This window comes from Peromyscus leucopus, chromosome 8a (genome assembly GCF_004664715.2).
Source record: "Peromyscus leucopus breed LL Stock chromosome 8a, UCI_PerLeu_2.1, whole genome shotgun sequence".
Classification (NCBI taxonomy): Eukaryota; Metazoa; Chordata; class Mammalia; order Rodentia; family Cricetidae; genus Peromyscus; species Peromyscus leucopus.
The window spans coordinates 5,098,457-5,124,583 of NC_051085.1; the positions used below are offsets into that span (position 1 = coordinate 5,098,457).

The 26,127-nt window shown below is 45.6% G+C and overlaps 1 protein-coding gene across 1 annotated transcript in view; it reads left to right on the forward strand.

Moving 5' to 3' along the window:
- Positions 1–26,127, forward strand: part of Crybg1 (crystallin beta-gamma domain containing 1) — a 189,229-nt gene that overhangs the window by 153,352 nt on the left and 9,750 nt on the right. Inside the window, 10 exon segments of the mRNA XM_028894929.2 lie at positions 7,332–7,458; positions 9,565–9,600; positions 10,897–11,054; positions 12,035–12,161; positions 12,271–12,416; positions 18,300–18,426; positions 18,619–18,651; positions 19,746–19,858; positions 21,631–21,760; positions 24,224–24,363. Coding sequence (XP_028750762.2) covers positions 7,332–7,458; positions 9,565–9,600; positions 10,897–11,054; positions 12,035–12,161; positions 12,271–12,416; positions 18,300–18,426; positions 18,619–18,651; positions 19,746–19,858; positions 21,631–21,760; positions 24,224–24,363 — 1,137 coding nt within the window.

The window sequence follows — 26,127 nt, forward strand, 5'->3', positions numbered from 1 at the left end:
ATAAATATTACATGCCGAGAGTTCAGGAGGAGTACTGTTTCTTAGCTCACAGCTTTAGGGGATGGGAGGCGTCTAGTGAGGGTCTTCCTGCTGGTGGGGACTGTGAAGTTCCAGGGCAGTGCAGGACATTGTGTGGGAGGAGGGTTGTGCACACGAGACAGCCGGCCTGGCTGCCGTAAGAGCCGCTCTGAAATCACCCGTTAGTCCACTCATGAATGGGTGGCTCCATTCATGAGGAAAGAGGCCCCATGACTGAATGGATGACTGAATTACCTCTTGAAGGTCCTGTGTGACCTCCTGTCTTAGGACCTTCCAGTGCGGGTTAAATTTCACTTGCATTTTGAGAGGAGCATCCGAGCCATGCTACCCTCCTCTCCACAAGTGAGATAACAGCAGGGAGAGGATGGCGATGGCTTGTCATCGAGTGAAGGGCACTTATGAGGGCAGGGTTCAGGATTACTGTAGAGAAATAGACGGCCAAGAGGGGAGGGCGGGAGAGAGCAAAGCAGCCGGAGGCAGTTCCAGTCATTCAGGCGAGAGGTGGCGGCGGCTTCGGTGCTGTGAGAGTGGAGGCTTGAGATCCAGTTTTTATTTAATTTTATGTATTTTGACATCCCGACCACAGCCTCCCCTCCCTCCTCACCTCCCACTCCCTCTCTCTCTCCGCCCACCCCAGTCCACCCCTCCTCCATATTCACTCAGAAAGGGGCAGGCCTCCCCTGGACATCGGCAAAGCACGGCATACCCAGCTGCCCTAAGACCATACCTCCCCTGTGTTCAGGCTGGGCATGGCAGTCCAGCAGGAGGAATAGGTTCCCAAGAGCCAGCCAAAGCACTGGGGACAGCCCCTATTCCCATTGCCAGGGTCCCACAAATAGACCAAGCTACACAACTGTCTCATATATGCAGAGGGCCTAGGTCAGTCCCACGCAGGCTCCCTGGTTGTTGGTTCAGACTCTGTGAGTTCCTACGAGCCAGGCAAGCCATCTCTGTGGGTTTTCACTGTGATGTCTCTGACTCCTACAATCCCTCCTCCCTCTCCTCAGCAGGGCTCCCTGAGGTCGGCCCAATGTTTGGCTGTGGGTCTCTGAATCTGCCTCCATCAGTCACTGGATAAAGACGTTGAAAGGCAGACTGACAGCGTTTGCTGATAAGTTTTAGAGAGGTACAGGGCCTGGGGCTTGGAAGGCTTGGAACCGTGGCCTATTCCGAGAGCGGAGGCCTGCAGGAGCAGTGTGGGAGGAAGAGTGGAATTCAGAAGTTGTTCTGGACAGGGTAAATCTGAGATCCACTGCAAGTTCACTCGAGGGGACAAGGGGTCAGTGGAGTGTAGGCCTGGATTGCAGGGAAAGGCTGCAGGTAGAACCCGGGAGTCCTCCCCTTAGAGGAGGTATTGAAAGGGCTGTGGATGTGACTCAGCGGTAGAGCACTTGCCCAGCATGCAGAAGGTCTGGAGGTCAGTCCCCAGCACCACAGCAGGCAGAAGGGATTCTGTGTGTGCAGAGCAGACAAAAGCAAGTTCTGAAAGGGAACAATGACCATGGAGAAGGCTTTAAATTAGGTACCACGTTAGATCTCAAAGGCTGTTGGGTACGGTTGAGGGAAAAGATGGTACGTGCCTTAGGCACTTTTCTGTTGGGGGACTGGGTATGAGTCTGGCAAATGAAAATGTCTCTATGATCGCTGCCTTTGGATGTCTCCTTCAGCTGTTCATTTCTGTGCCAGAAGCCTCCTGAAAGCTGCCTCTGATTGTTCAAAGTCCAGCTTACAGAGCTTGGTTGGTGAACTCAGGACATTAATGCTTTTATAGAGCCCTAGGAAGTCTGGGTGAGCTGATAGGATTGTTTGTATCTGGCTTACTCTCTGCATCCACCCTGTCCTCCCTAGGGTGGGGCTGCAGATGTCAGCCACCACACCCACCAGGGTGGGAGGGTTTACCTGGTAATAGGCACCCCTCACTTCCCGCTGCTGCTGCTGCTGGTGGTGGTACACCACTGCTCTGGGTCGTGGAGGGGGCGGGGACTTCTCTAGATCCGATTAGGAAACAGATTCCTGGGCCCATTCACTCTACGTTAAGTTCCTGTGCACGTGTAAGGGCGTAACTGGCCTTGTCAGAGTCTTTCTTGAGGAAATGAGTAATTCTTAACGAAATCTGCCTTTCAGATTCTGTTGAGTATGAATGATTTCTAAGCCTTTGCTTTAGCGGCTGGCTGATGGTAGCCCCCATCTTCCCTGAGGCAAAGGCAGGCTTGCATAATCCCAGGGTATATTTAAAAAAAAAAAACAAAGAATTTTAGAACTCCATAGGGAGCATATGATTTAAGTAAGGAAGACAGGCTGGCTACTTTGTGTGGACCAAGGTTGTGAGTTGGAGAGCTCTGATGCTTTGAAGTGAAGAGACTTTTTCACTAGTCCGATGTGCTCCATCATTTTTACCATGAAGTGGCTGATGTCTACCGAAGAATATATGTCTGTATGCCAGCTTGGGAGCCCAGTAATGACACACACCCTTGGGAGCCTGCCGCCCAGCTCAGGACCTGAGTCACCCCCAGCTCTGTTGCAGAACTTCGTCACTTGCTCTGGTCCCATTCCCTCACTCTGCCCATCTATAAACGCTCTCCCAAGACTACACACATCCATTGGTTTGCCCGCATTTCTGTGTTTTTCGTTGCTATGTTATAGTAACTGTAAGTATTCTACTGTGGAACATGTTATATTAGTACCCATTTGTATTACACGGGCTTTCAAACACCACCAGAATAGTGGAAACGCCTGCCCACCATCCTCTAGATTCAGTGATTGTTAACATTTCCCATGGTTGTTATCTTGTTTGTTTGTTTGTTTGTTTGAGATAGGGTCTCTCTGTGTAGCACTGGATGTCCTGGGACTCACTCTGGAGACCAGGCTGGCCTTGAACTCGCAGAGATCTGCCTGCCTCTGCCTCCCAAGTCTTGGGATTAAAGGCGGGCGCCGCTGTGCCCAGCTTCATGTTTATCTTTTGCTGTCAGCTGACCTACAATGCAGATATTTTCTTCCTTTGTTCCTATAGACTCAGTCTGAATCTCTTTATAATGAAATAATAACTTCCACTTTACCGAAGAAAACTGCATTGTGTCCTAAGATAATATGACATCCCAGAACCACATTTTCCCGGTTGCCTCCAGACTGTCCTTTGTAGTTTTTGTTTTGTTTTAAATCAAGATCCAGAGCCAGGCTTGGTGGCGCATGCCCGTCATGCCAGCACTTGGTAAGCTAAGGCAGTATAACGTGAGCTCCAGGTTAACTTGGGCACCGTAGTGAGAGACCCTGTCTGGCCCCCAAACCAGAAGGTTCCCGTGAGAGTCCCTGCTTTAAATTCGTTGTTTTTTCTGCCCCTGTAAGTCTCTTTGCTGCTTGGGCCAGACTTCCGTGCACCGTAGTACGTGCACCGTAGTCCACCGTGCTTGCCTGTTCATGCCTGTGCTTGTAATTGTCATCTAGACTGACAGGTTGGTGAGGCCAGGGAGCCGCCTGTCTCCCCGAGAGCTGGGTTATAGAAGCGTGCAACTAGGTCAGGCTTTTCCGGAGCAGGGCCTGCTTCTTTCTTTTTAAGTATTTTATACTTTTTTGAAATTATATAATTACATTATTTCCTTCCATCCCTTTCCTCCCTCTAATCCTGTGCCACCTACCTTCTTCTAAATTAGGGGCCTCTTTAATTGTTCACACATGCCCGTACACACACACACACACACACACAAATATATATTTCTAAATATATAATATATATATAAATATACAACCTTCTCTGTCTGTACATTGTTACTTATATGTGTATGTTTTCAGGGCTGACCATTTGGCATTGGATAACCAATTTGGGGGCTCTTTCCTGGGGAAGGCTTTCTCCCACTCTCAGCATTCCCGAGTTGTTTTTAGATCTGTGTCTAGGGTGGGGGCCTCCTTAGCTTCCCCGCGTCCATGCTAGCACATCTGTTGGTGGTGGTGGCGGTCACGTCTTGCTCAGGCAGCTGTGCTAATGAGACTCCATGGATGTAGCTTCTTGGACGTTCCCAGGAGACTCAGTCTCGCAGCAAACTTCCCATTCCTGTGGCTCTTACGATCTTTCTGCCTCCTCTTCTGCAGTGATCCCTGAGCTTTAGGTGCAGGACAAGCCAGGCTTTTAAGGCCTCAGCCAGCTGTCTTAGAGCATGGGCTTTCCTGAGTGTTTATTTTCTCATGATCCTCTTATTAACTATTTGTTGTACGAAGGGTCATGTCTAAAGGTACGATTAGACTTAGGTTGAACAGTTTTGGCAAGGGCACTTCATGTGAGGTGATGCCGTGTATTTATGCTGTATCAACACATGACAAAATAGCCCCTGCCTACTGATGACCTCAAGTTTGACTGCCTAGTTAACGTGGCGCTTCCCACATATCTCCATTGCAAAGTTATTCAGAAGTTTTGAATAACCTCATATTTAATCTTCAGTTAATTTCCATAAATATTTGGACAGTGTTTATGTCCAACTACATCTCCTAGGACCCAGTGGGGTATGCACGGCTTAGTTTTGCATGCTAGGTGGTCAGCTATTAGTTACTTGTTCTAAGAACAAGCACACATCATATGACAGATTTTTCTTATGGAACTAAAGGGTAGTTCTAAAGGAATGATAACACATTTTTTAATATACAGATTGTTTAATATACAATGGCCATTGTTCAGCAGTATTCGTATATGTTCCTTATACATACATTCATGCACAGTCATTTTGTCTGTTCCTTATGTATACGTTGACACGTTTATCGTGTATGTTCTTTATGCATACATTCATGCACAGTCATCATGTATGTTCCTTATGTATACATTCATGCACAGTCCAGTCATGGTTGTTTAAAAAAAAAAAAAAAAAGCACATGCATCTTGACAGTATAGTTGATGTGACTCCGAACTATAGTTTTAATGAGCTAAGCTCATTACCTAAGTACAATGGAAAAGTAAAAAAAAATCTTTAGAAACAGAAATGCCATTGCCTGAAGAAAATTCCCTGCTCTCCTGAAGCTCTGTGCATGCGTTTTCAGATCCCCAAGTGCACCGGGTGTATGTCCTTCCCAGTTACTCGGAAGGTCCCTAGTGCTGGCTCACTGAGGGAGGACTCTCAGGACACAGTCTTGCAGATTCACCTGTTCATATGTTCCGTTTCCTCCCAGAGTTCCCCACCTTCTGTAGATGCTGTACCTAGCCCATGTGCTTCAAGGAAAGTGAAATTGATTATAAATAAATAAATAAGTGTTAGATGAACATATCCATTACAGTTCAGCCCAAAGAAGGACAGCCCTCATGAGTAGGCTACTTTGAAAACATCATTTTAGGCTGGGAAGATGGCTCAGCAGTTAAGACACTGGCTGCTCTTCCAGAGGACCCGGGTTCAAACCCCAGCACTGACACAGCAGCTTACAACTCTCTGTAACTCCAGTTCCAGGGGGTCTGACACCCTCACCCATGCAGGCAAAACACCAATGCACATGAGAATTAATAAATCTCTCTTTTTTAAAAATCATTGTAAAATTTCAGGGTTACTGCATGAGCTGCACATGCTGTTTGTGAGAAAGCACAGACATCCACTTGTAAGGCACTCAGACTCAACAGTGTTGACTGCAGAACTTCTGTTCCTTGGCCAAATCAAAAAGCTCATGTGTAGTGTGCCCAAGTCAGCCTTGGGCTCCAGGAAAGTATGTGCCTTCCTGACTGTCGTGGTTTAGATGTAAGAAGTTAGAGTGTCCCCTCAGCCTGCTGCCTTCTAGCTTAGAGGTATTGCAGGGTGTTTAAAAGATAGACTTTTCCCACCTTAGTTAACCTGTTTTGAAGTGTAATGTTTGCACAGAAAAGCACTAAAAAATCTAGACTGTTTAAGCTGAGTGCATTTTTGTAAGCTAGAAATAGACACCCTAGCATGTGAGGAACCCCATCATCCAGGCCTCCTTGCTCTTCCACTCCCTCTCCCCTACACCCCTCTGCCTTGGCAACTGTGATCTGCCTTAGGACGCTGTTGAGGGCTTTGATCTCCACTTAAATGCACCACAGGGCTTCTTAGTCTTTCGTGCACCCGCTGACAGATCTTTAGTAAGAGTTGGGTGGCAAATCTCTGGGTAATTAGTCTAAAGAATGTCTAAGGGCATCTTGAACACACACATTCACTAAAATAGGGTGTTAGGCCAAAATCAGAAACAAGAGAAAAGCAACTCCACCCTCAGACCCTATCTTGCTGTGAAGGATTTCATTTAGAGCTCCTGCTTTTGGGCACAACATCTGGGAACGTAGTGTGATTGGTAGAGTACCACAGCTGGGTACCAAAGTTATCCCCTGTGTGGGGCTGGGGATCAAGAAGGAGGGACAGAGGGAGGAGCTAGTCTGTGTTTCTGGAGGAACAGTAACATCTGCACAGCATAAATCACTTCTCCAGTAGCTGCACCTTCCCAGCGACATGCACTCAGCTCCAGTGGGCATGCTTTTATGGTTCTCTGGCCTTAGCTCAGGAGAGGGTGGGGCTGCCGCTCCCTGATCAGAGCAGAAATGACAGCTGACATGCCCAATACAAGAACTTGGAATTGCAATGTCTTTAAGAGGAGAATCAAGCGCTCAGAAGGCGTTGCCCCCTGGGAACAGGCTGCCCTTGGACCTTCGGCCCGGAGGACAGTGGCGTGTGCTGAGTGGTGTACTCAGTGAGGATGCTTCGTGGGTGTGAGAAGAGCAGATTATGTTTGGTGCACTCCCTGCAATGGGAAAGAATGACAGGGAGTGGGGACCAGGGGTCAGCCTGCAGCAGCCCTGCCTTGGGGCAAGTGACTTCACCGCATCTGTAGAATAGGGACAAGAGCATTCTTTCCTGGTAGCACTGTTGTGAGGATTAGCCGAGATTCTAGGTAGCCTTCCTTGTAAGTTTTTGGAGGGGTCAGCTGTTACAAATTTTTGACCCCGTGGGAAATGATTAGGTAGAACTCTAAGTCTTTATTTCCGAATGAAATACTAATGTGAAACCAGGCTTGAGATGGCTTGACTTGGGGTCTCTAACCAGGTGACAGACACATTCACATGTAAAAATAGTTATAACATGGCTTAAAGTGGGTGGCCAAGCCAGCCAAGAGGAAATCGTAGGCTGGGGGAACACCATACAGCTGGCTTCTCTGGGGGCTGCTCTTCACCCACACTTAGGAGCAGCCATGCCCGTGTAGCCACATTCTCCTCTGTTCTTGCCCTCCTCCCTGTCAGGGGGGGTCCTGTGTACCATGCAGGAGGGACCAGAAAACCATAAATCATGAGTTCCTGCCTCTTTGCTTCCGTGGTGGTGATTTAGGTGGTTGATCTACGAGGAACCCGGATTTCAAGGTGTCCCCTTCATCCTGGAGCCTGGTGAATACCCTGATTTATCCTTCTGGGATACTGAAGAAGCGTACATTGGATCCATGCGGCCCCTGAAAATGGTAAACATGGAACTGAACTTGGTGTTCCCCGAAGGCAGCAACTCTGTTAGCTTGACCTCCGAAATCTTTACCAGCTGTGACTTTGAACAGTAAAACTAGCTTTTATGGCTTTACATGCATATATAACATGTATAGATGAGTCCGGTTGCTGGGTAGAAATAATAGAAGCAATAACTTACTCAGTTTCACAGCTAAGAAAAGGGGACAAGACTGTGCCCTTTGCCCTGAGGGCATCTTCTGCCTCCCAGAGGAGATGTCTGTGCCAAGCTTCAGCTAAGAGCAGGCTTAGTTAAGTGGAGGAAATAGTTATGGAAGGTGGGAGCGTTGGTGAATAAACCCTAGTTAATGGGAGGAGAGGCAGGGCAGGTTCATAATTGGGAAAACTTTCCGAAGAGTGAAGCTGAGTCGTGAACAGGAGCAGGACTGTCATAGCTGGAGCTGGCAGAGAATGCACGTGGGGCCAGGGCAGACTCACGGCTGCGCAGGGCATGCTGAGGAGCAGCCCAGGGGCAGGGCCAGGAGGCTGGGCTGAGGTGGACAGAAAGGAGGGGAGCTCGGGTGAGTGAGGTTCAAGTACTTAGCCTCCCAGGTAGTTTTGCCTTAGAAGGAGCCTGTGCTTCCTTTTCCTCATATTTGCCTTGGTCTCTGGCTGTTCTGCTGGAGTGAAAGGCTTCGGCAGGATGAGGCTGCCGCGCAGGACTGCGGTGTGCGGGGCTGTGGTGTGCGGGGCTGCGGTGTGCGTGTGCCACGTGACACTGGGTGCTCACTCAGCGCCAGAGAGCGAAGCCCCTGCTACTAACTTGCTTGGGAAGCCCCGTTCTGCAGGTGTCTTCAGAGCCTGCCTGAGACAAATTAGAAAGTTATTTTTATCTCCTCTCTAATAAAACATTCAGTTTGATCATCTGCAGATCTCAGTGCAGATGACTTGAGGCTTTTGTTTTCTTCTAAAATGAAATCCACTTTCAGAGAGCCCAGTTTTAGTTTTGGGAATGCATTGAAAGAGTTATTCCAAGCTTAATGAACAATGTGATGGTTTTAAAACTGAAGTTTATTGAGCCCCCAAAAGATTAGTTTTTAGGAAGGTGCTCCTTTGGCTGTAAGGCCTGGTTGAGTTAGCCTGTTTCTTTGTGATTTCAGTTTATTTGGGCCATTTCAAGATCTTCAAGACACATGGGTGGAATATTTCCCAGCTTACCCACCACTGACTTTTGCCTGTCTAGTATTTTTATGTAATACTCTCTTCTCTGATTTTAGTTGTTTTTTTTTTCTAACAACAACAACAACAACAAAGCCTCCTTTTTATTATAAAAGTGTAATAATCCCAGCCCTGTGAGAGGTTTTAAGGGTTACCTAATAGTTTGTCTTATTATTCCATACTGTGTGAACGTCAACACTTTTGTAGGCTCTTGGTTGCAAAGTCAGATGCCTCAGGGACTGGGCAGGAAACACACAGGGGTGAGGCTGCCGGGAGTGGTGGACCAAAGGAGGGGTGGTGATGCCAGCCAAACCTGAGCCCTGCTGAGGATGCCAGCCAAACCTGAGCCCTGCTGAAGGGCCAGCCCGTGCAGGTGTAGAAGGTGGAGCTCACTTCGTAGGAGAGGTTTGGTCTAGATGTGTCAAACCTTATGGTTATTTAGCAAGAGAGATAAGAAAGAGGAGTTTGAGGAGGTTGAGGCAGGAGGATTCCAGGTTTGAGGCTAGCTGGTCTTCATGGTGAGTGAGATCCTGTTTCAAAAGAACAAGAAAAGCAATAGCACTGAGTCCTGGAATACAAACTAAAATATTATCAGAAATGTAAAAGCAACACAAAGCAGATAACCCAAGGAGCTGGGCTGCGGCTCAGTGGTGGAGTGCTTGCCCAGGATGGCAAGGCCCTGGGTTCAACTCCTTAGCTCTAAACACCCAACAGAAACGACAGAAGCACACACTAGGCGTGCACGTTCACTTAGAGCACCACGCGAGTCTCTCGCCTTCATTTCCATTCGGTAATTTTGGTGTCATCTCATGTGAATGAAAACACACACACCAGAAAGTAGTCACACTGTGCACCTTAACTCCTGTGATGCTATGACTGGGTTTTTTACTGTGCTGTTTTTTTCTTTTCAGGGTGGCCGAAAAGTGGAATTCCCTACAGACCCCAAGGTAACGTGTGTGTGTGTGTGTGTGTGTGTGTGTGTGTGTATGTGTGTGTGTGTGTGTGTGAGAAGAGAGAAGAGAGAAAGAAGAGAGAGAGAGAGAGAGAGAGAGAGAGAGAGAGAGAGAGAGAGAGAAAGAGAGAGAGAGAGTAGGGAAAAGAGAGGTTAGTCTGTTATCTTCAAGGATGTGCCGCTAACGTGACTTCCCCTCTGAGCCTCCCTTTGCTGCAGCCGAGGACCTGCCCAGCCTCACATGCTGGCGAGGCTAACGGCCTCCAAGGCTCACTGCTGTGTTATCACCTTGGTGTGTTTGCTGATCGCAGAGCCTGCTGCTGGCAACAGAAGAAGGTGTTTGAGCCGAGTTCTCCCTTCTCCAGATGCCTCTGCTGTCGCTGTTTCTACACACTTTGACCACGTGCTTGTTTTCATTTTTAAATCAACTTTAGAATCCTCTGGCTCTTCAGTGTCTCTTAAACCTTGGCTTTGGAGTGTTCCACACTATGGGTGGATGGAGGGGGAAGGGACGCCCAATGACTTTTGTTTAACTATGTTAGTAGGTGTTGTTATGGACTTAATTTTTATTACAATTTTTTTTTTTTCTGAGACAGGGTTTTTCTGTGTAGCTTTGCGCCTTTCCTGGATCTCGCTCTGTAGACCAGGCTGGCCGCGAACTCACAAAGATCCGCCTGCCTCTGCCTCTCGAGTGCTGGGATAAAAGGCGTGAGCCACCACTGCCTGGCTATTATAATTATTTAAATAAGTTTAAAATTTTAATTTGCATTCCAGGTTTTAGTGCTACTGTTATTAATTATTATTATTATTTTGAGTTACATCTGTTTGGTGTGTGTGTGTGTGTGTGTGTGTGTGTGTGTGTGTGTGTTGGTACATATGACAGGTTACATACGAAGGTCTTAACTTGGTGAGAGTTAGCTCTCTCCTTCTCTCATGTGTGTCTGGGGAGACTGAACTCAGCCTGTACATGCTGAGCCCTCTTGCTGCTCTGTTTCTGTTGATTCCAATTCGTCTTTATTATGAAGCCCATGGCTGGCTTTGGACTTGGGATCCTCCTTCCTCATCCTCCTGAGTGCTGGAATTGCAGACCTGTGGCACCATGTCCAGCTTCTTTGTTTGTTTTCTGGCTGTGTCTTGGGAGGTGGGGGGCAGGGTCTCACATATGCTGGGCCAGTGCTCTTCCACAGAGGCACACCCCTAGCCTGAGTAAGTGCTGTTGAATGGCAGACGCAATGTTTAGCTACTTAACTTCTCCCAAATGATTGTTGTATCTACCTCATTTCTATTGCAGGTAATTATTTATGAAAAGCCTTCCTTTGAAGGAAGGTGTATGGAGCTGGAAACAGAAATGTGTAGTTTTGTCACGGAGGGAAGCGAGACAGAAGAAACAACTGGAAATGACCATCTGCCCTTCACGTCGGTGGGGTCTATGAAAGTTCTAAGAGGCATGTAAGTAGTTGGGTAACTGGTAAGGATTTCTCTTTTTTCCCTAATGAAACAAGAAATGTGCTGTCTTTCTGGTATGGTGATTTTGGAAGTGGGGAGGGGTGGTGAGTAGGATCGAACCCCCTGAGTGTCGTAACACTACATCCCCAGCTGGGTCTGGTGAATTTCAACAATGTTCATGTTCTCTTCAGTCCACTGTGGACCAGACTTGAAAGTGGCTGGAGGGATGCTGTGGGGAAGTCTGATGCAAGGCTGATCAAATGGATTTTTAAAATATTGTGTTCCAAACTAACGAATCACTAATTAATTTTCTCTCTATTTTTATGATCTTTTTGTATTTTATAGATCTTGCACATTTCTTGTAGGAGTATATACTAAAGTTGTCCTGTAAACAGGAAAACTTTGTATTTTCATTACTGTTTGAAGAAAGTTTGTCATTTTACTTGCTGCTTTTCATTTTAATTCTTTTTTTAAAGATTTATTTATTTTTATTTCATGTGTCTGAGTGTTTCACCTGCATGTATGTCTGTGCATCACATGCGTACAGTGTCTAAGGAGTCTAAAAGAGGGTGTCAGATCCTCTGGAACTGGAGTTGCAGTTGTGAGCTGCCATGCAGGTGCTGGGAACCGAACCTGGGTCCTCTGCAAGAGCAGCAAGTGCTCTTAACTGCTGAGCCATCTCTCCAACCCCTCATTTGAATTCTTATTAGACTACACACACACAACACACACACACACACACACACACACAGCTACACTCCTTTACAGAACTCTAATATGTTTCTTAGGTTTTCTGAACAAATTCTCTTAAATATTAAACAATTCTTACAAAAACACACTTATATGCTATCCTCTCTAAATTTAGACAGTTTTAATGGTAACACAAATTCACACCTAATTTTATAATTGTATTTGTCAGTAAAACTGGCCTACGGCAAAGTATTTAAGCATCTGAGAAGTTGCTCATGTTCTTCCTCTGGCAGTTGGGTTGCCTATGAGAAGTGTGGCTTCACTGGTCATCAGTACTTGCTAGAAGAAGGAGAATACAGGGACTGGAAAGACTGGGGAGGCTACAGTGCAGAACTTCAGTCTTTACGACCTATATTAAGTGTAAGTGAAAAAAAAGCCAATTGGCTCATTTGTGTTCTTTTTTGGATGATAAATGGCTACCCTTTAAATCTGAATGTGTGTTTTTTTTGTTTGTTTTGTTTTTTAATAGGATTTTTCCAATGCTCACATGGTAATGTACAGTGAAAAGAACTTTGGCTCCAAAAGCTCCAGTATTGATGTCTTAGGAATTGTTGCTAATTTAAAGGAGACCGGATATGGAGTGAAGACACAATCAATCAATGTACTAAGTGGCGTGTAAGTGAAATAACTTGAGAGTTTCAGCTTGGGTTTCACTGGGATTTCTGTTAAATTAATAGAGTCTATGACACAGAGTTGGTCCTCAGTAAATATTTGACAGGTAAACATTAGTTCAGTCACTTGATATTTACAGCTGTGCCATTTTTATAGCTGTTTTAAAAATATTATGATGTAACTTTTTTTTCCCACTTGGAGCAGGCTTTGGGTGTCATGGTAGAAATATGCAGACCTGCTGCCCTTTTTCTAAATGGGTAGATTATTTGTTCATGACGGGAAGCAAATAAAAAGAGCAAGCTAGCATTGACCTTGAAGTTGGAACAAAGTCCATTAGGTTGTCCTATAGTTCCTACCCTTGTAGTGTTTCTTCACTAGTATTTTGACATAAAAACAATTGTTTAGACTACCTAGAGTTAGCAATTAGTTGTTTTGTTTTCAAGAGTCTGGCTGGGTAGCGCAGGTGACTGGACCTGGGACCTGCCTCCCCCAGCCTCCCCCGTGCTGGAATGATGCCCCAGTACTTGCACTAACACCAATGCTAGTCTTCCCTGAGAGATGACTCTGAGATGCAAGTGAGTGATCAAGCTCGCCAGCCCGAGTCATAAGAACAGAACTCATTGGCTTATACAAATGAAAAGCCCTAGAGAAGGTTTCGTGCCAGGCCTGGTGGCACAGGCCTTTACTCAGCATTCAACACACAGACTCTTAATCTCAGCACTCAGGAGGTGGGAGCAAAAACATTGAGTTCAAGACCAGCCTGCGTCACGTAGTTGGATCCTGTCTGAAAAGAGTAACAATGACAATGACCATTCGAACACAAAAATACCTTGCTGCAGGCATGACTGATACTAGGGATCAAACAAACAGCATCTTCAGAACTTGCCTCCTCTGGGCTTTCTTCTGTGGCTTCACCTTAGGGAGCCCTCTCCACCGGGTAGCCTTCCGCCATGTGTGGTTTTTGTTCTCCTGGCTCATTGCGTGCTCAGGTTCCGGGTTTGAATTTGATTCCTTGGTGTGGATCGTTGGTACATGCCTGAACTGGAAGGGTGCCTGTGCCCGTATAACTTCATCCCTAGGGTCAATCCCCCAATGGGTATGACTAGAGTGTGTTTCTCCCCAGGAGCATCAGAAAGACAGATGCCAGATTTCTGTTACAGGGAATTGTTCTCACAATCCGGGTGGTGTCCTTCTAAGTGAGAATGTTATTAAACAGACGCATGGAAGAAGCTGACATTGGTTCTGTTGGAAGTGGTTGGTGTTCGCCTACCTGAATCAGGCTAGCCTCAGCCCTACTACACTTCTTGGGGCCTCCCCCAGGAGCCTGACATATCTGACACATGTCTACAGTAGATATGCTTATGTAGTTAGTCACTACATCCTTGTGTAGGCTGTTGCTTGTGACCCATCTTGGCAGAATGACATCAGTGACCTCTGGATTCCAGTTTAGCAGAAAATGCCTTCCACGCATCCTGTTCTGGAGCCCTAACATTTTATGATTATTGTTGGCTATCTACCAAAGGCAGGAGTCATCTGAACATGTGGCAGAAGCCACTGAAAATGGTGTTGTGGCTCTGCAGTATTTCAGGTTGCCTTTACAGCTAATTATGTCTGAAAAAATTATAGTGAGCATCAGTCCTGGAGAAACAGGTGTGGGTTTTGACACTCACCAGGAGTCCTTGTTCATTAGTCACAGGCCAGTCAGTCATCTACCCTAGTGGAGGAAGTGAAGGATGCTGGGTAGATGTTGATGTAGGTTAACTGTTAGTACAGGGCGTTGTTGTGCTCTGAACCTGTTTACCCATCCTGCTTGTTTGAAATCAGTTTCCTTTACTGGGGTGTTAGGCTTTTTGATGTTTTATTTTTAGTCATTTTTAGCTGTATTTCCTGGATGAGGCTTTTTTTTTTTCTTGTAGAAAGTGAGGTTTGGTATTGGGGGAAGTAGAAGGGAGGCACGGTTACACACACACACACACACACACACACACACGCACACGCACACGCACACACGCATACACACTGAGGTCAGTTACCTCTTCATTCCCATTCAGTTTGTTGTTTGACAAACACTTGTTGAGGTCTGTTACACCTTAGATAGGACACAGCATTGACGTGGAACAGGGAACAGGAGCGCTGCTGCCAGAGGCAGAAATTGAACCCTGGGAATGCACAGCAGGGGGAGCTTCGAATCTGTGTGCAGACGAGCCTGGAGGAGGTGGGACGAGCCTGGAGGAGGTGGGACGGTGCCAGCCATGGGAGGCACCGCTGCGGGGAGGGCGACTGGCCTATTCAGTTTTTAATAGTTTCCAAGAAAAATGGTTTTATTTTAATGGCTTTACTTTTACTGGTAAATAAGCAACCCATTTTTTGCTTTGTTTTTGTGTTTTTATTACGTATTTTTGAGGAAGGGTCTCACTGTGTAGCCCTGGATGGCCTGGAACTCTATGAAGACCAGGTCTCACTATGTAGATCTAGTTGACTTTAAACTCACGGAGATCAGCCCACCTCTGCCTCTTGAGTGCTGGGATTAAAGCTGTACACTCCCAGACCCAGTTTTACTTTGCTCCTTTATTTCTAATCAAAAAATTCAAAGTTGGAAGCAACTTTTTGTTTTGCTTGTCTACTGTTTGAGATACAGTCTTGCTCTATGGCCCAGGCTAGCCTTGAACTCAGTCTTCTTGCTTCAGGGCCCTCCAAAGTGCAGTGGGTGGGTGTGGAAACTGGGGGTGGGAGATGATGGAGTGTTACAGATGTAGGCACCATGTCCAGACAGAACAAAGCTTTTGAAACTCTTGGTCTGTATCACCCTGGAGGCACTATCACGTGATGTTAAATCTCGTGATCATAAGCTGTGAAACATTATGAAGGATGCTCATGAGACCAACTCAGCCTTTGAGGAACCACATTTCAGTTCTTAAGGAGTCCAGAAGCATTCCTGTCCACGGCTGCATACGGTTCCTATTCTGTGTTGTGCTCCTGACCAAGCAGTGGAAGTTGGGTGAACTTTTCAACACTAAGAGTAAAACAAAATTTCGGTTTTACTCAATTATTGAAAAAAAATAGCCAAATGAATGGAAACACATGAACTATGAACCAAAGGCTGAGGGGCCCCCAGCTGGATCAGGCCCTCTGAATAGGTGAGACAGTTGATTGGCTTGATCAGTTTGGGAAGCAACTAGGCAGTGGGACCAAGTCCTGTGCTCATTGCATGAGTTGGCTGTTTGAAACCTGGAGCTTATGCAGGGACACTTGGCTCAGTCTGGGAGGAAGGGACTGGACCTGCCTGGACTGAGTCTACCAGGTTGATCGAAGTCCTCGGGGGAGGACTTGCCCTGGAGAAGGTGGGAATGGAGGGTGGGCTGGGGGTAAGGGGAGGGAGTGGGAAGGGGGGAGAATAGGGGAACCCGTGGCTGATATGTAGAACTGAATGGTAGTGTAAAATAAAATAAAAAGAGTAAAACAAAAACACTTTTAGAGTTTAGCTAAAAATAAGCCCAGTGTGGTGGCCCATACCTTTAATTTCAGCACTCAGGAAAGCAGAGGCAGGGTGATCTCTGTGAGTTCAAAGCTAGCCTGGTCTACATAGCAAATTCTAGGCTAGCCAGGGATACAGTCAGAACCTAAATAAATGAATAAAAACAAGTGTTCTTATTTTATTTTTTTTTCCTTCACTCCTCCACAGAAGGGTTTGTCCTCTATCCTAATCTAAGCCATTACTCCAGCAGGCTGGAGCCTGCTGGGTCACCGGCTTCTCTCTCGTTCCTGCTACCCATCCTCAAACACAGCAGGAATGACTCAGACGCACAGAACCCATCCGTGCAAGGCCCCTGAAGAATTTCCCTCAGAGTCCCAAGGATAAGTAGACTCTGCACCATAGATCCCACAGAACCTCAGCTCTGGGTGTTTGGGTGTCTTCCCTCTTGACCCTCAATTCAGGGAGATTCAACCAGGCCTTAGAAGAACACTTCCCTCTCAGGTCAAGCGTGTCTTAATGTACTTCCTTGCTTCCATTTGAGTGAGTCAGTGAGTCGCCCACTGTCCTGTGTTTACTAAGCCGTTGTTTATTTAATTCCACAGGGAAGTGAGCACAGGCACTTGTTAGTTCAGCAGGGCTGTGGGGCTCAGCCTCCTGTCCTGGCTACATTTGCTCTTCAGTGGTGACTTCCCGCCTCGAAGTCAAACCAAAAGACCCAAAGTCTTTGGTGCTCAGAACTGCCACAATCTCAGAGTCCTGCCACAGCTTTCTGGGATACGACCCGTGCTCAAGTTCTGGTTTTTGTGGCTTACCTTATGAAGAGGCAGCCGTGGCTGGAGCTGGCGCTCTCTTCCAGTGCCGTGGCTCCCTACCCACAGGCTAACCTGAGATGTGTGTGTGTGGAGGAGATACTGTAGATAAATGAGTGGCCTCTCCCGCTCAGCACAGGGTCCTCATCAATGGCAAGGGACCCGCTTCAGCATTCCTGAAAGTTACTGTCAGGACCACTGAGAGACCAGCTCTCCAAACTCCTCACCTCACAGTGGGGATGTAGAGGTTTGAAAAACTGCTGATGTAGTTTTGAGATGGGGATTGGAGCTTATTTTCTGAGAGAGACTGGGGCTCAGTTTCTGCATTCAAATGGCCAGAGGTGAGCTCTTGGATGTTAGCTATCGAGGTCCTCCTGACCACTGAGTTTCTGTAGTGTTTTTTTTTTTTTTCTCCTGGGGGGTTGTTCATCTCAAAGGGATAACTGTAGACATATTTCTGTTTAAATTGAGCCCTCACATAGTGAACTGTGAATCTGTTTCGGTCGTGGTACAGGCATAGAGGTTTTACTAGAACATGGCGGGCAGGTCACAAAGAGCCTTGTCAGCCTCAGGCTCACTCCCGTTCTGGCCATTAACGATTGTGTCACCTTGGATCAGTCACCTCCCATCCCGAATGTGTCACAACAGATAGTTATTTATGATGTTCCTCTATCTGCCAACTTCAAGGACAGGGGTTCTGTCTTTGTCCATCTGTATAGTCTTCAAATCAGTCTGGTTTCTGACGTGTGGCCGATGGGCGGTCAATGTTTGCTGAGTAAGTGGAGCAACTTTCCTGTCTGAATTGGGCATGCCAGCACCCCCTTAGGTGAATGTGATGTAAAAGATCTGCAAGCAGCTTGGAAAGTTCTGAACATAGCGTGTGCCCTTCAGGCTGTGAGTGGAACGTTAGAACAATTAACTGAGGACTACACTGAGTATCTGTTGAGTGGAACAGAATTAGAAAACCTCTTCCTCTTCAAGGACATCCCCTTTGCACAGGAAGCAGCGTCAGTTACTTGGTTTGACTGAATCCGCCTTTCTGAGATCACTGCCAAGTTAACATGTAAACATAAAGAGATTTGTCCTTGGCACCCCTGGGGACTGTTCCAGTCTGGTTTTCTATAGCTGTGCGAAGTTGCAAATACTGTTTGAAAAAAATGTAAGTGCTTTTCTTTTTTTCAGCTTTTTATTAGTCATTGTGGTTTGTTACATATGAGACAGAGCTTCCTGTTAAGATTTATCTGCAGAAATCTTTCAATGTTGAAAAACAGTTTTTATAAAAGAATAAAAAGAAGAAGAAAAAAGGAACCAGACTCTTTAAAATCTGCTGTATTTCATTGGTCTGAAACTAGAAAAAAAAAATATAGCACAAAATTATTCTCATTGGTGCTTTCCTGAGGCATAGGAATTTGGTATTTAGGAACACCAGAAAGTCTGCATAGGCATTCTTTTGTGATAGACAAAGCAATCAGTCCCTAAATATTAATAAAGAACCAGAAAAAAAATCTGGCATCTGATCAGCAAAACAGTTTTCTGATGTGTGAGGCAGTTTCTATCTATGAACATGTACTACGAACTCTAACCGTGGTTTCGTTTCTGTAGATGGGTGGCCTATGAGAACCCCGACTTCACAGGAGAGCAGTATGTTCTGGATAAAGGCCTGTACACCAGTTTTGAGGATTGGGGAGGCAAAAATTGTAAGATCTCTTCTGTTCAACCCATATGCTTGGTAAGGAGTTCATGCATACGGGATTATTAATTCAGTCTGGCTTCCCTTCATGTGTAATGACTGCCACAGAAGGTATTCTGGGATAAATTTTAACAGTAATTGCTCAAGTAGGAAAAAAAGTTTTGACCATGACTCCTTTAGTAATCTGTTTTTTTTTTTTCTCTCTCTCTCTCCTTTTAAAAAAATGTTTAGGATTCTTTCACTGGTCCAAGGAGACGAAATCAGGTAACTAACTTAAAAAAAAATTCTATAACTAGGGGCCGTCCATTTTCCATTGAAAAAGTGAGTGTAAATGCCAAATGTATGGGACATTTTGTTAATTTTACCCATTCTTAAGTCTGAAAACATTAACAGTAGCGCTTAATCAATGGCACTGACCCATGTCTAAATATTTCCCATAACTTTTATTATAAAATGCTGGATTTAATTTCATTCCACCGAGTCAGTTTCATGAATCTACATAAGTAAACATTCCAGGTAATAGCACATGGTTCTCTTGGCACATTATAAAATGAACTCACATGTGCTGTGTCTGCGGTAGACAACACTTTATATGGCCTCCCCAAGCCTTCGCATTGCATTGCCGACTCTCAGGTCCACCTCATTGTCACACTGTTTTAATGCAGATGGCCGGACACCTATAATTACAGAGACACAAACGCCACTGGAGCCTCTTTTATTGGCATATAGTGATTCTAAAAAGTCAGCAAGTATCATCCCCAGAGGAGGAGGGAAGCAAGACCGCATGATTCCAAATCTAGTCTATTGCTAGTGTTAGAAGGATGAACAATTGCTTTTGGCCACAATAAATCGTTAACACGCCTTTAACATTGCTTTTAACAAGAGGGTGCTCTTTAGAAAGTTGCCTCTGTTGTTCTACTGCCTTTGATGCCTCTAAATCAAATACTCATGAATGGTACAGCCAACCTGTTCCTAACTGACCACTGGTAAACAAGTAGAAAGTTAAGGATTTATAGAACTCATACCAGCTTACTGTGACAAGAGTTAGCAGGTCAGATCTGAGGCATCATTTAAAAAACTGAGCTAAGGGGTTGGAGAATGTCTCAGAGGTTAAGAGCAGTGGCTGGTTTTCCAAAGGTTCGATGCCCAGCACCCACATGGCAGCTCACAACTGTCTTAACTACAGTCCCAGGGGACCTGACACCCTCTTCTGGCCTCTATAGGAACCAGTCATACATGTAGTGCAAAGACACATATATTCAAGCAAAATACTCATACACATAAAAAGAAATAAATTTTAAAAAATCCTGAACATGATTAGGAAAATAATTTTGTGTTTCTCTTTTCTTTTTTTAAAGATTCACTTGTTTTCAGAACCACAGTTCCAAGGCCAAAGTCAAAGTTTTGAAGAGACAATAAACCACATTGATGATTCGTTTTTGACTAAGTCTTGCAGAGTTCTGGGAGGCAGGTAAGCCACAGCAAGGGGCGGAGACCGATCATTAGGGTAGAGAAGCCACAGTTTGCAAGTCTTCCCTGACTCTTGTAGGTGGTTGGTGCTCTGAAACCCCCACACTGGTTGGGAAGCTTGCTTTGCAGCCTCTGGGTTCAGAGGTCAGAGGACGTGCATGCCAGCATAGGCTGGCGAAACAGATGAGCTCAGCACTCGGGAGGATTCAGAGCAGTTTATGTTCTGTGCCTGCTCCAGCGGCTGTGAAAGGGGCGGGACTCCCGAGGCAGATCTCTTTTACAGGAAGACAAGAGTAGGGCAGGCACTCTGGGCAGGCAGGTGAAGGGCCACACCCTGACGGAGAGGGCTAGTGCTGGCAGAAGCGGAGCCAGCCTGAACTAGGGGAGGGGAGGACCTGACTCCCTGTGGGCAAGGGCAGAGTTCGATGGATTCATAAGAAACACAGATGAGGCTGCGGGTCGGGGGAGGGCTGGGTGGGGGACTGGGGGGAGGGGGAATGGAGGCGGTGAACTCAAGGTGCTGTGCTGAAAGCAATCATCTTATAAAGGCTTCATAGGAATGGAGAAACCGAGGAAGCCCTTGGAGCCCTCTGTAAAGAGGCCAGGGGAATTAAGCCTAATAACAGTGCGATGGGGCCTTTAATATTACGGTCTGTGTGGTTCGGTCCCGCACAGTGAAAGAGCACGGACTTTGTGTCAAATGCAGACCACGTGACCGGGAGATGTCAGTTTCTTGGCTCACGCACCCACCCCACGCCAGTCCTCTTCTCTCCCGCCTTGTTTCCTACTGCCAGACACGTGAACTTTTTATTGTTTATCCTGTCTCAGCTTGCTGGAGTGACTTCAAGAGAGCAGGGACTGTTTTGCTTCTGCTGTGTCTTGAGCAAGAGGCCAGTATCCAATATGCAGTCCATCCTCACTGAGCATCTGCTAGATTCTGATATAAAAGCATCAACACCTTTAGGGAGCGTGGTTCACGGGCTCCTGGCCCAGGGTGCAGGCACTCGGAGCAAGGAAAGCATATATGGAAGGAAGTTTTCGGAAAACCAGAGCTGGACCTGCTTCAGGACTTTAATCCCAGCTGTTTGGGAGACTGAGGCAGGAGCATCCCAGGTTCAGGGGCCTGCCTGGGTTACATAGTAAGTTCAAGACAGCCAGGAAACTCAGTGAGACCCTGTACACAAAAGGGCGGGGGTGCGGATCAGTGGAGGAGCGCGGATCAGTGGAGGAGCGCGCCCCAGCATGTATGGGACCTGAGTTGAAGCCCCAGGAGAGAAAAAAAGGAAGCCCTAAGACTGACGAAAGGGTCTTTAGATAGGGAGGGGAACTCTTAGGCTTGCAGTGACACAGGGTGGGAGCCCAGAGGAAGGGTGGGAGGTGGGAAAGCAAAAACATAAATAAAAAATAAAACAAACAAACAAACAAATAAAGCCACCTCCATTCCCATTCAGAAAGTTAACCAACTTTGGCACGTTAAATTGCCACAAGATGAAATTCAGCAAATATATCCAGATTTTTTTTAAAAAAGAAAAATCAGGTAGAAGCTTTACGCTTATTTTATAGCAGGCACCTTTAAAAATCAGATTTATTTTCTTTCATTCATTCATTTATTTATTGCGAGCCAGGGTCTCACTATGTAGCTTTGACGGTCGTGGAACTGGCAATGTACACCAGGCTGGTCTCGACTTTGCAGAGATCCAGGCCCGGCATAAAAATGAGATTTCTTAAGTGGAGTTACTGAAATTTCATACCGTGTGTTTGTTCCTGTTCTAGCTGGGTTGCTTACGAGGGAGAAAATTTCTCCGGTAATCAGTATGTGCTGGAAGAAGGCCATTATCCTTGTCTCTCGGCAATGGGATGCCTGCCTGGAGCAACCTTGAAGTCTCTCCGCTTTATAGATGTGGTGAGTATGGACATAGGGGCACAGGATGCACTGTTCACGGCCTGGCAGTTAAAGCCGGGAAGGGAGCAGCTGGAACCACTCAGATTAAAGCTGCACTAGACCGGAGCTTTCTATCCTGCAGATTTCGTTCCTTTTCTAAACAAGAAAATATCTATTTTTATTTAAATGTATGCTTGTGTGTGTGTGTGTGCATGAGCATGTGCGTGTGTGCATGCACATGTGTGTGCAGGTGCCCTCAGAGGCTGGAAGCAGGCATCTAATCCCCGGTAGAGTTCAGGAGGCTGGGGCCACCAGAAATGGGTGCTGGGAACCGAACTCTGGAAGAGCAGCAGTGCCCTTCGCTACTGAGCCATCTCTTTACCCCCGGCTTTTGTGCTTTTTATGTCCATTAAAAGCAGGTCTCTTATTGGCTCTTTCTCTGACGTCTTGCTCAGGACGTCTATTTATTCACCCCCACAGCAGCCATCCGGGAGCTGCAGGGCCCTCTCCGGTCTTTTCCCCACTTCTTTCTTTTCCCTAACTCCTGTTTCTATTCCTTTCCCTTTTTAGCATGCTTCTGTCTTACAGACGCAGCTTGAGTCTTCTTGTAAAGTGCGTATGTGTAACTTTTAATCTTATGTCAACATTATGCTATAGTTCTCACGCACATTACTCAGACATTCATGTTACCATTTTTGAAGAGCTGTCCATTTTGTTGCCTACACATCTGGTTTATTGACTGCAACTGTCTCATAGTCTGCCACCACTGCTTCCTGAATCCCTGGGGACATGTGGGGGACAGGGTCCCCAGGCTCTCCAGAGCGGAAGTACTGCTGTGTGGGACAGGGTCCCTGGGCTATCCAGGGCAGAAGTACTGCTGTGTGGGACAGGGTCCCCGGGCTATCCAGGGTGGAAGTGCTGCATTTCAAGGGCAGACCAGCGCCTCACTCTGTGCTGACAAAGCCATGCAGACAGTGCCCTGGCTGATCGACAGCTCCTCCCTCCCACTGTCCATGACTGTCAGCTTGATGGAAGGGGTTGATTTACATCTCACTGTTAGTGGCTTGGTCTCCTGTGCTTGTCATTTGGGGTTTCTGTTCGCCATCTCTTTCTTCAGGTGCCCATTCTCTCGTTATTAATTTGCAGAAATTCCTTGTCACTCTGTTCTTTTTAAAATGTTAGATGTATGGGTGTTTTGCCTGCATGTGTATCTGTGTACCATGTACCAGTGCCTGTAAAGGCCAGAAGAAGACACTGGACCCTAGAAAACTGGAGTTACTGTGGTTGTGAGCTGCCTTGTGGGTGCTGGGAATTGAACCCAGGTCCCCTGCAAGAGCAGCAAATGTTCTTAATCACTGAGTCCTCTTTCCAGATCGACTCAGGTTATCAACTGTGTGAGAAAGATGGTAGTGCCTCTCAAACAGTATCTGTCATCTGAGCTAATCAAACCACATATTCAATACAACAAAGCCAGAAGATGATCTTATACATAAGTCTAGGCATGTCTATAGTTTTGGAAATTTTTATTCACTTTTGGTAGCTAGTCTCATAAAATACTTTGAGCATTCCTTGTTGATGAATTTAGTCTGAAATGTAGGAAGAATGTATGTGTGTTGGCTTTGTAGCACCTTTACTTGCTTGCCTATTTAAATAATAAGATGCGGTTGAGACAGGAAAACAATAGCCATGAAACACAGAGGAATGTGGAAAGCCATTGGCATACAGTAGTGGGATAAAGCCGTAGCTCAGCTGATAGAGTGCTTGCCTGGATGCATGAACACTATCCTGTTAACTGATGGCACACTCTGCCTTGCATGTTAGAGCACATCCACATAAATGAAGGAGTAATATAGCTCACCCTTTCCACAGAACCTGAAGCAGGTTAGGAAATAACTGTGATTCCTGTGTGCTTTTTTGATGTGTCATTTATGATCCTGGGAATATTTTCATTAGAGCCTAGGGCAGAGGGTCTGTAATTTGAAGTTTTCCTTGTCTGAAAATCAGTTGGGTCCTGCTATCTGTGCCTGTGGTCTTTGTGGCCCCTGACTGTAACTCCTATAAGAGGGTTTGGGAACATGAGCTTACAGAATCCTTGTTATCATATCACCAGGCTACTACTACCACAGCCTTCTGGCCAGTCACCGTTCATGTCTGTGGCTTTCCATCTAAAAAACTCCAAGTTGAAAGTAATTTTCATTAAAGGGTTGGTGTTCCATGCATACAGCCATTTCTCTAGGCACGGGCTGTTTCAGGCCCCAGCTCTACTGTGGTCTATTTCAGCCTGCCGTTAGATGTGTCAGAAAAGCTTCCTACCTTCCTCTCTAACTTTGCAACCTAGAAACGTCCAGGTTGGCTGAGTCTAGAATAGGTAAACCTGGCTGGGTCCTGTGCCTTGGCCTTGAGAGTAGACGGTGTCTCATCAGCTTCAGGTTATCTACAAAAGCTCTGCACTATTAACAGATGAACAAATTTCCCCCTAAACAGGAATTTTCTGAACCAACAATTATTCTTTTTGAAAGAGAAAACTTCAAAGGAAAAAAGATTGAACTGAATGCTGAGACAGTCAACCTCCGATCCATGGGATTCAACACTCAGATACGCTCTGTTCAGGTCATTGGTGGCATGTGAGTGAATTACCTACTTGTTGATCTGCTGAAACAGGAGACTTCTCTTTTCCTGCTTTTACAAATGTGCTCTTCCTATGAAGCACATTAAAAAGTACATCAACACATACACATATTCATATGAGTACACACATATACATACCCCCAAAATGTACCATGTCATTCTGTATATACATCTCCATTTCCTCATAATGAAAACTTTTTGGATGTCATCATTGACATCATTAAGTGAATGATGTGAATGACATGTGCCAAGAAGGGACACTGGGAAACTTCAGATACACATTACATTATCTTAAATGAACTGACAGATAGTCCTTGACTTCCTGGTGGGTTAACATTACACACTTCCATTCTATACTTTTCTTGGTCGGTAAAGCCTGTGTAAAGCACCATTCATTCATTCATATATACAGACTGTTTTGCTAAGGTTAGATTATGTACTCAAAATCCCCAGGGGAAGCTTGACAACACAGTACTCAGCAAATTTATGGAGCATTCTTTTCTATAGCAAGTGAGAAGGGCTAGCCTTTCCTTGGTTGCAGATGTTGTATAAATTACTAAGTCAACTGCGGAGGGGTCGCAAGATGGTTCCATGAACAAAAGGCACTCACTGTGCAGGCCTCGTGACCTGAGTTTAGTCCCTAGAACAGAGAACTGACTATACAAAGTTGTCTTCAGACCTCCACATATGTGCTGTTGCATGTCCACAGCCCATCACACACACACACACACACACACACACACACACACACACACACACACACACACACTAAAAAGTTACACCACCACCCAATCTTCTTCTTCTTTTTTTTTTTTTTTTTTTTTTTTAAACTTTTGGCAGGATCTCTCTGTGGGGTCTTGGCTGGCCTGGACCTTGCTGTATAGATCAGGCTAGCCTCAATCAAACTCACAGAGATTCACCTGCTTTCTGTCTCCCATAGCTGGGATTAAAAGTATACATCACCATGCCTAGCCCCCATCAGCCAATTTTTTTAAACTTGGAAAAATTTTGGTTTTATTCTCTGAATAATTCTGAAACTGAATTGGGCATAAATAAATATATATCTATGCAATACTTTTTGTTTATGAAAATATTTTCCTTTTATTGAAACAGTAGGTAAGCCATGCCATGATGCCTAGATAGTGAAGGGACAGCAGCTGATGTGAGCAGATGGTTGTACCGTGTTCACTAAAAATATTTAAGAAATTATTAGGATTGTAGCTCATAATGTTTTTACAGTATGTTTTAATGACTATTTTGTAAGATAGATGAAATGTTAGCATTTTAGAGTTTGGGGGTTTAAAATAGAGAACTCGGATGGTCAGTGGGACAGGAGGAGGATCACAGGGCGCTCACTCTGTAGGGTTCTCAACTGTGCAATCCAGCAGCTGGGTGGAAGGAACCTAGCTTAACGTTTTTTGGGATTTGGGGAAGGTTACTCTTATTTAAGAAAATGTTTTGTAATTGTTATAAAATTTATCTTAAATTAGCATCACAATAACAGGTTCCATCATGGTTTCATATATTCTTCATGTCCTAGGTCCTCTTCCTTCACTTGTGAAGGGTTTATTTCTATCCAATCATTACACTCACCCATGAACACATGAGAACTTGGTAAATGTTAATTGTTTCAATAAGGATCCATTCAATAAGGATCTGAAGATGTTTTATGAACAATTTTCAGAAAGGACTGGAGAGTCCCACTAAGAGAGCATCACTATTTCATTGCTTAATTGAAGGGGGAAAATGTACCTATTTCT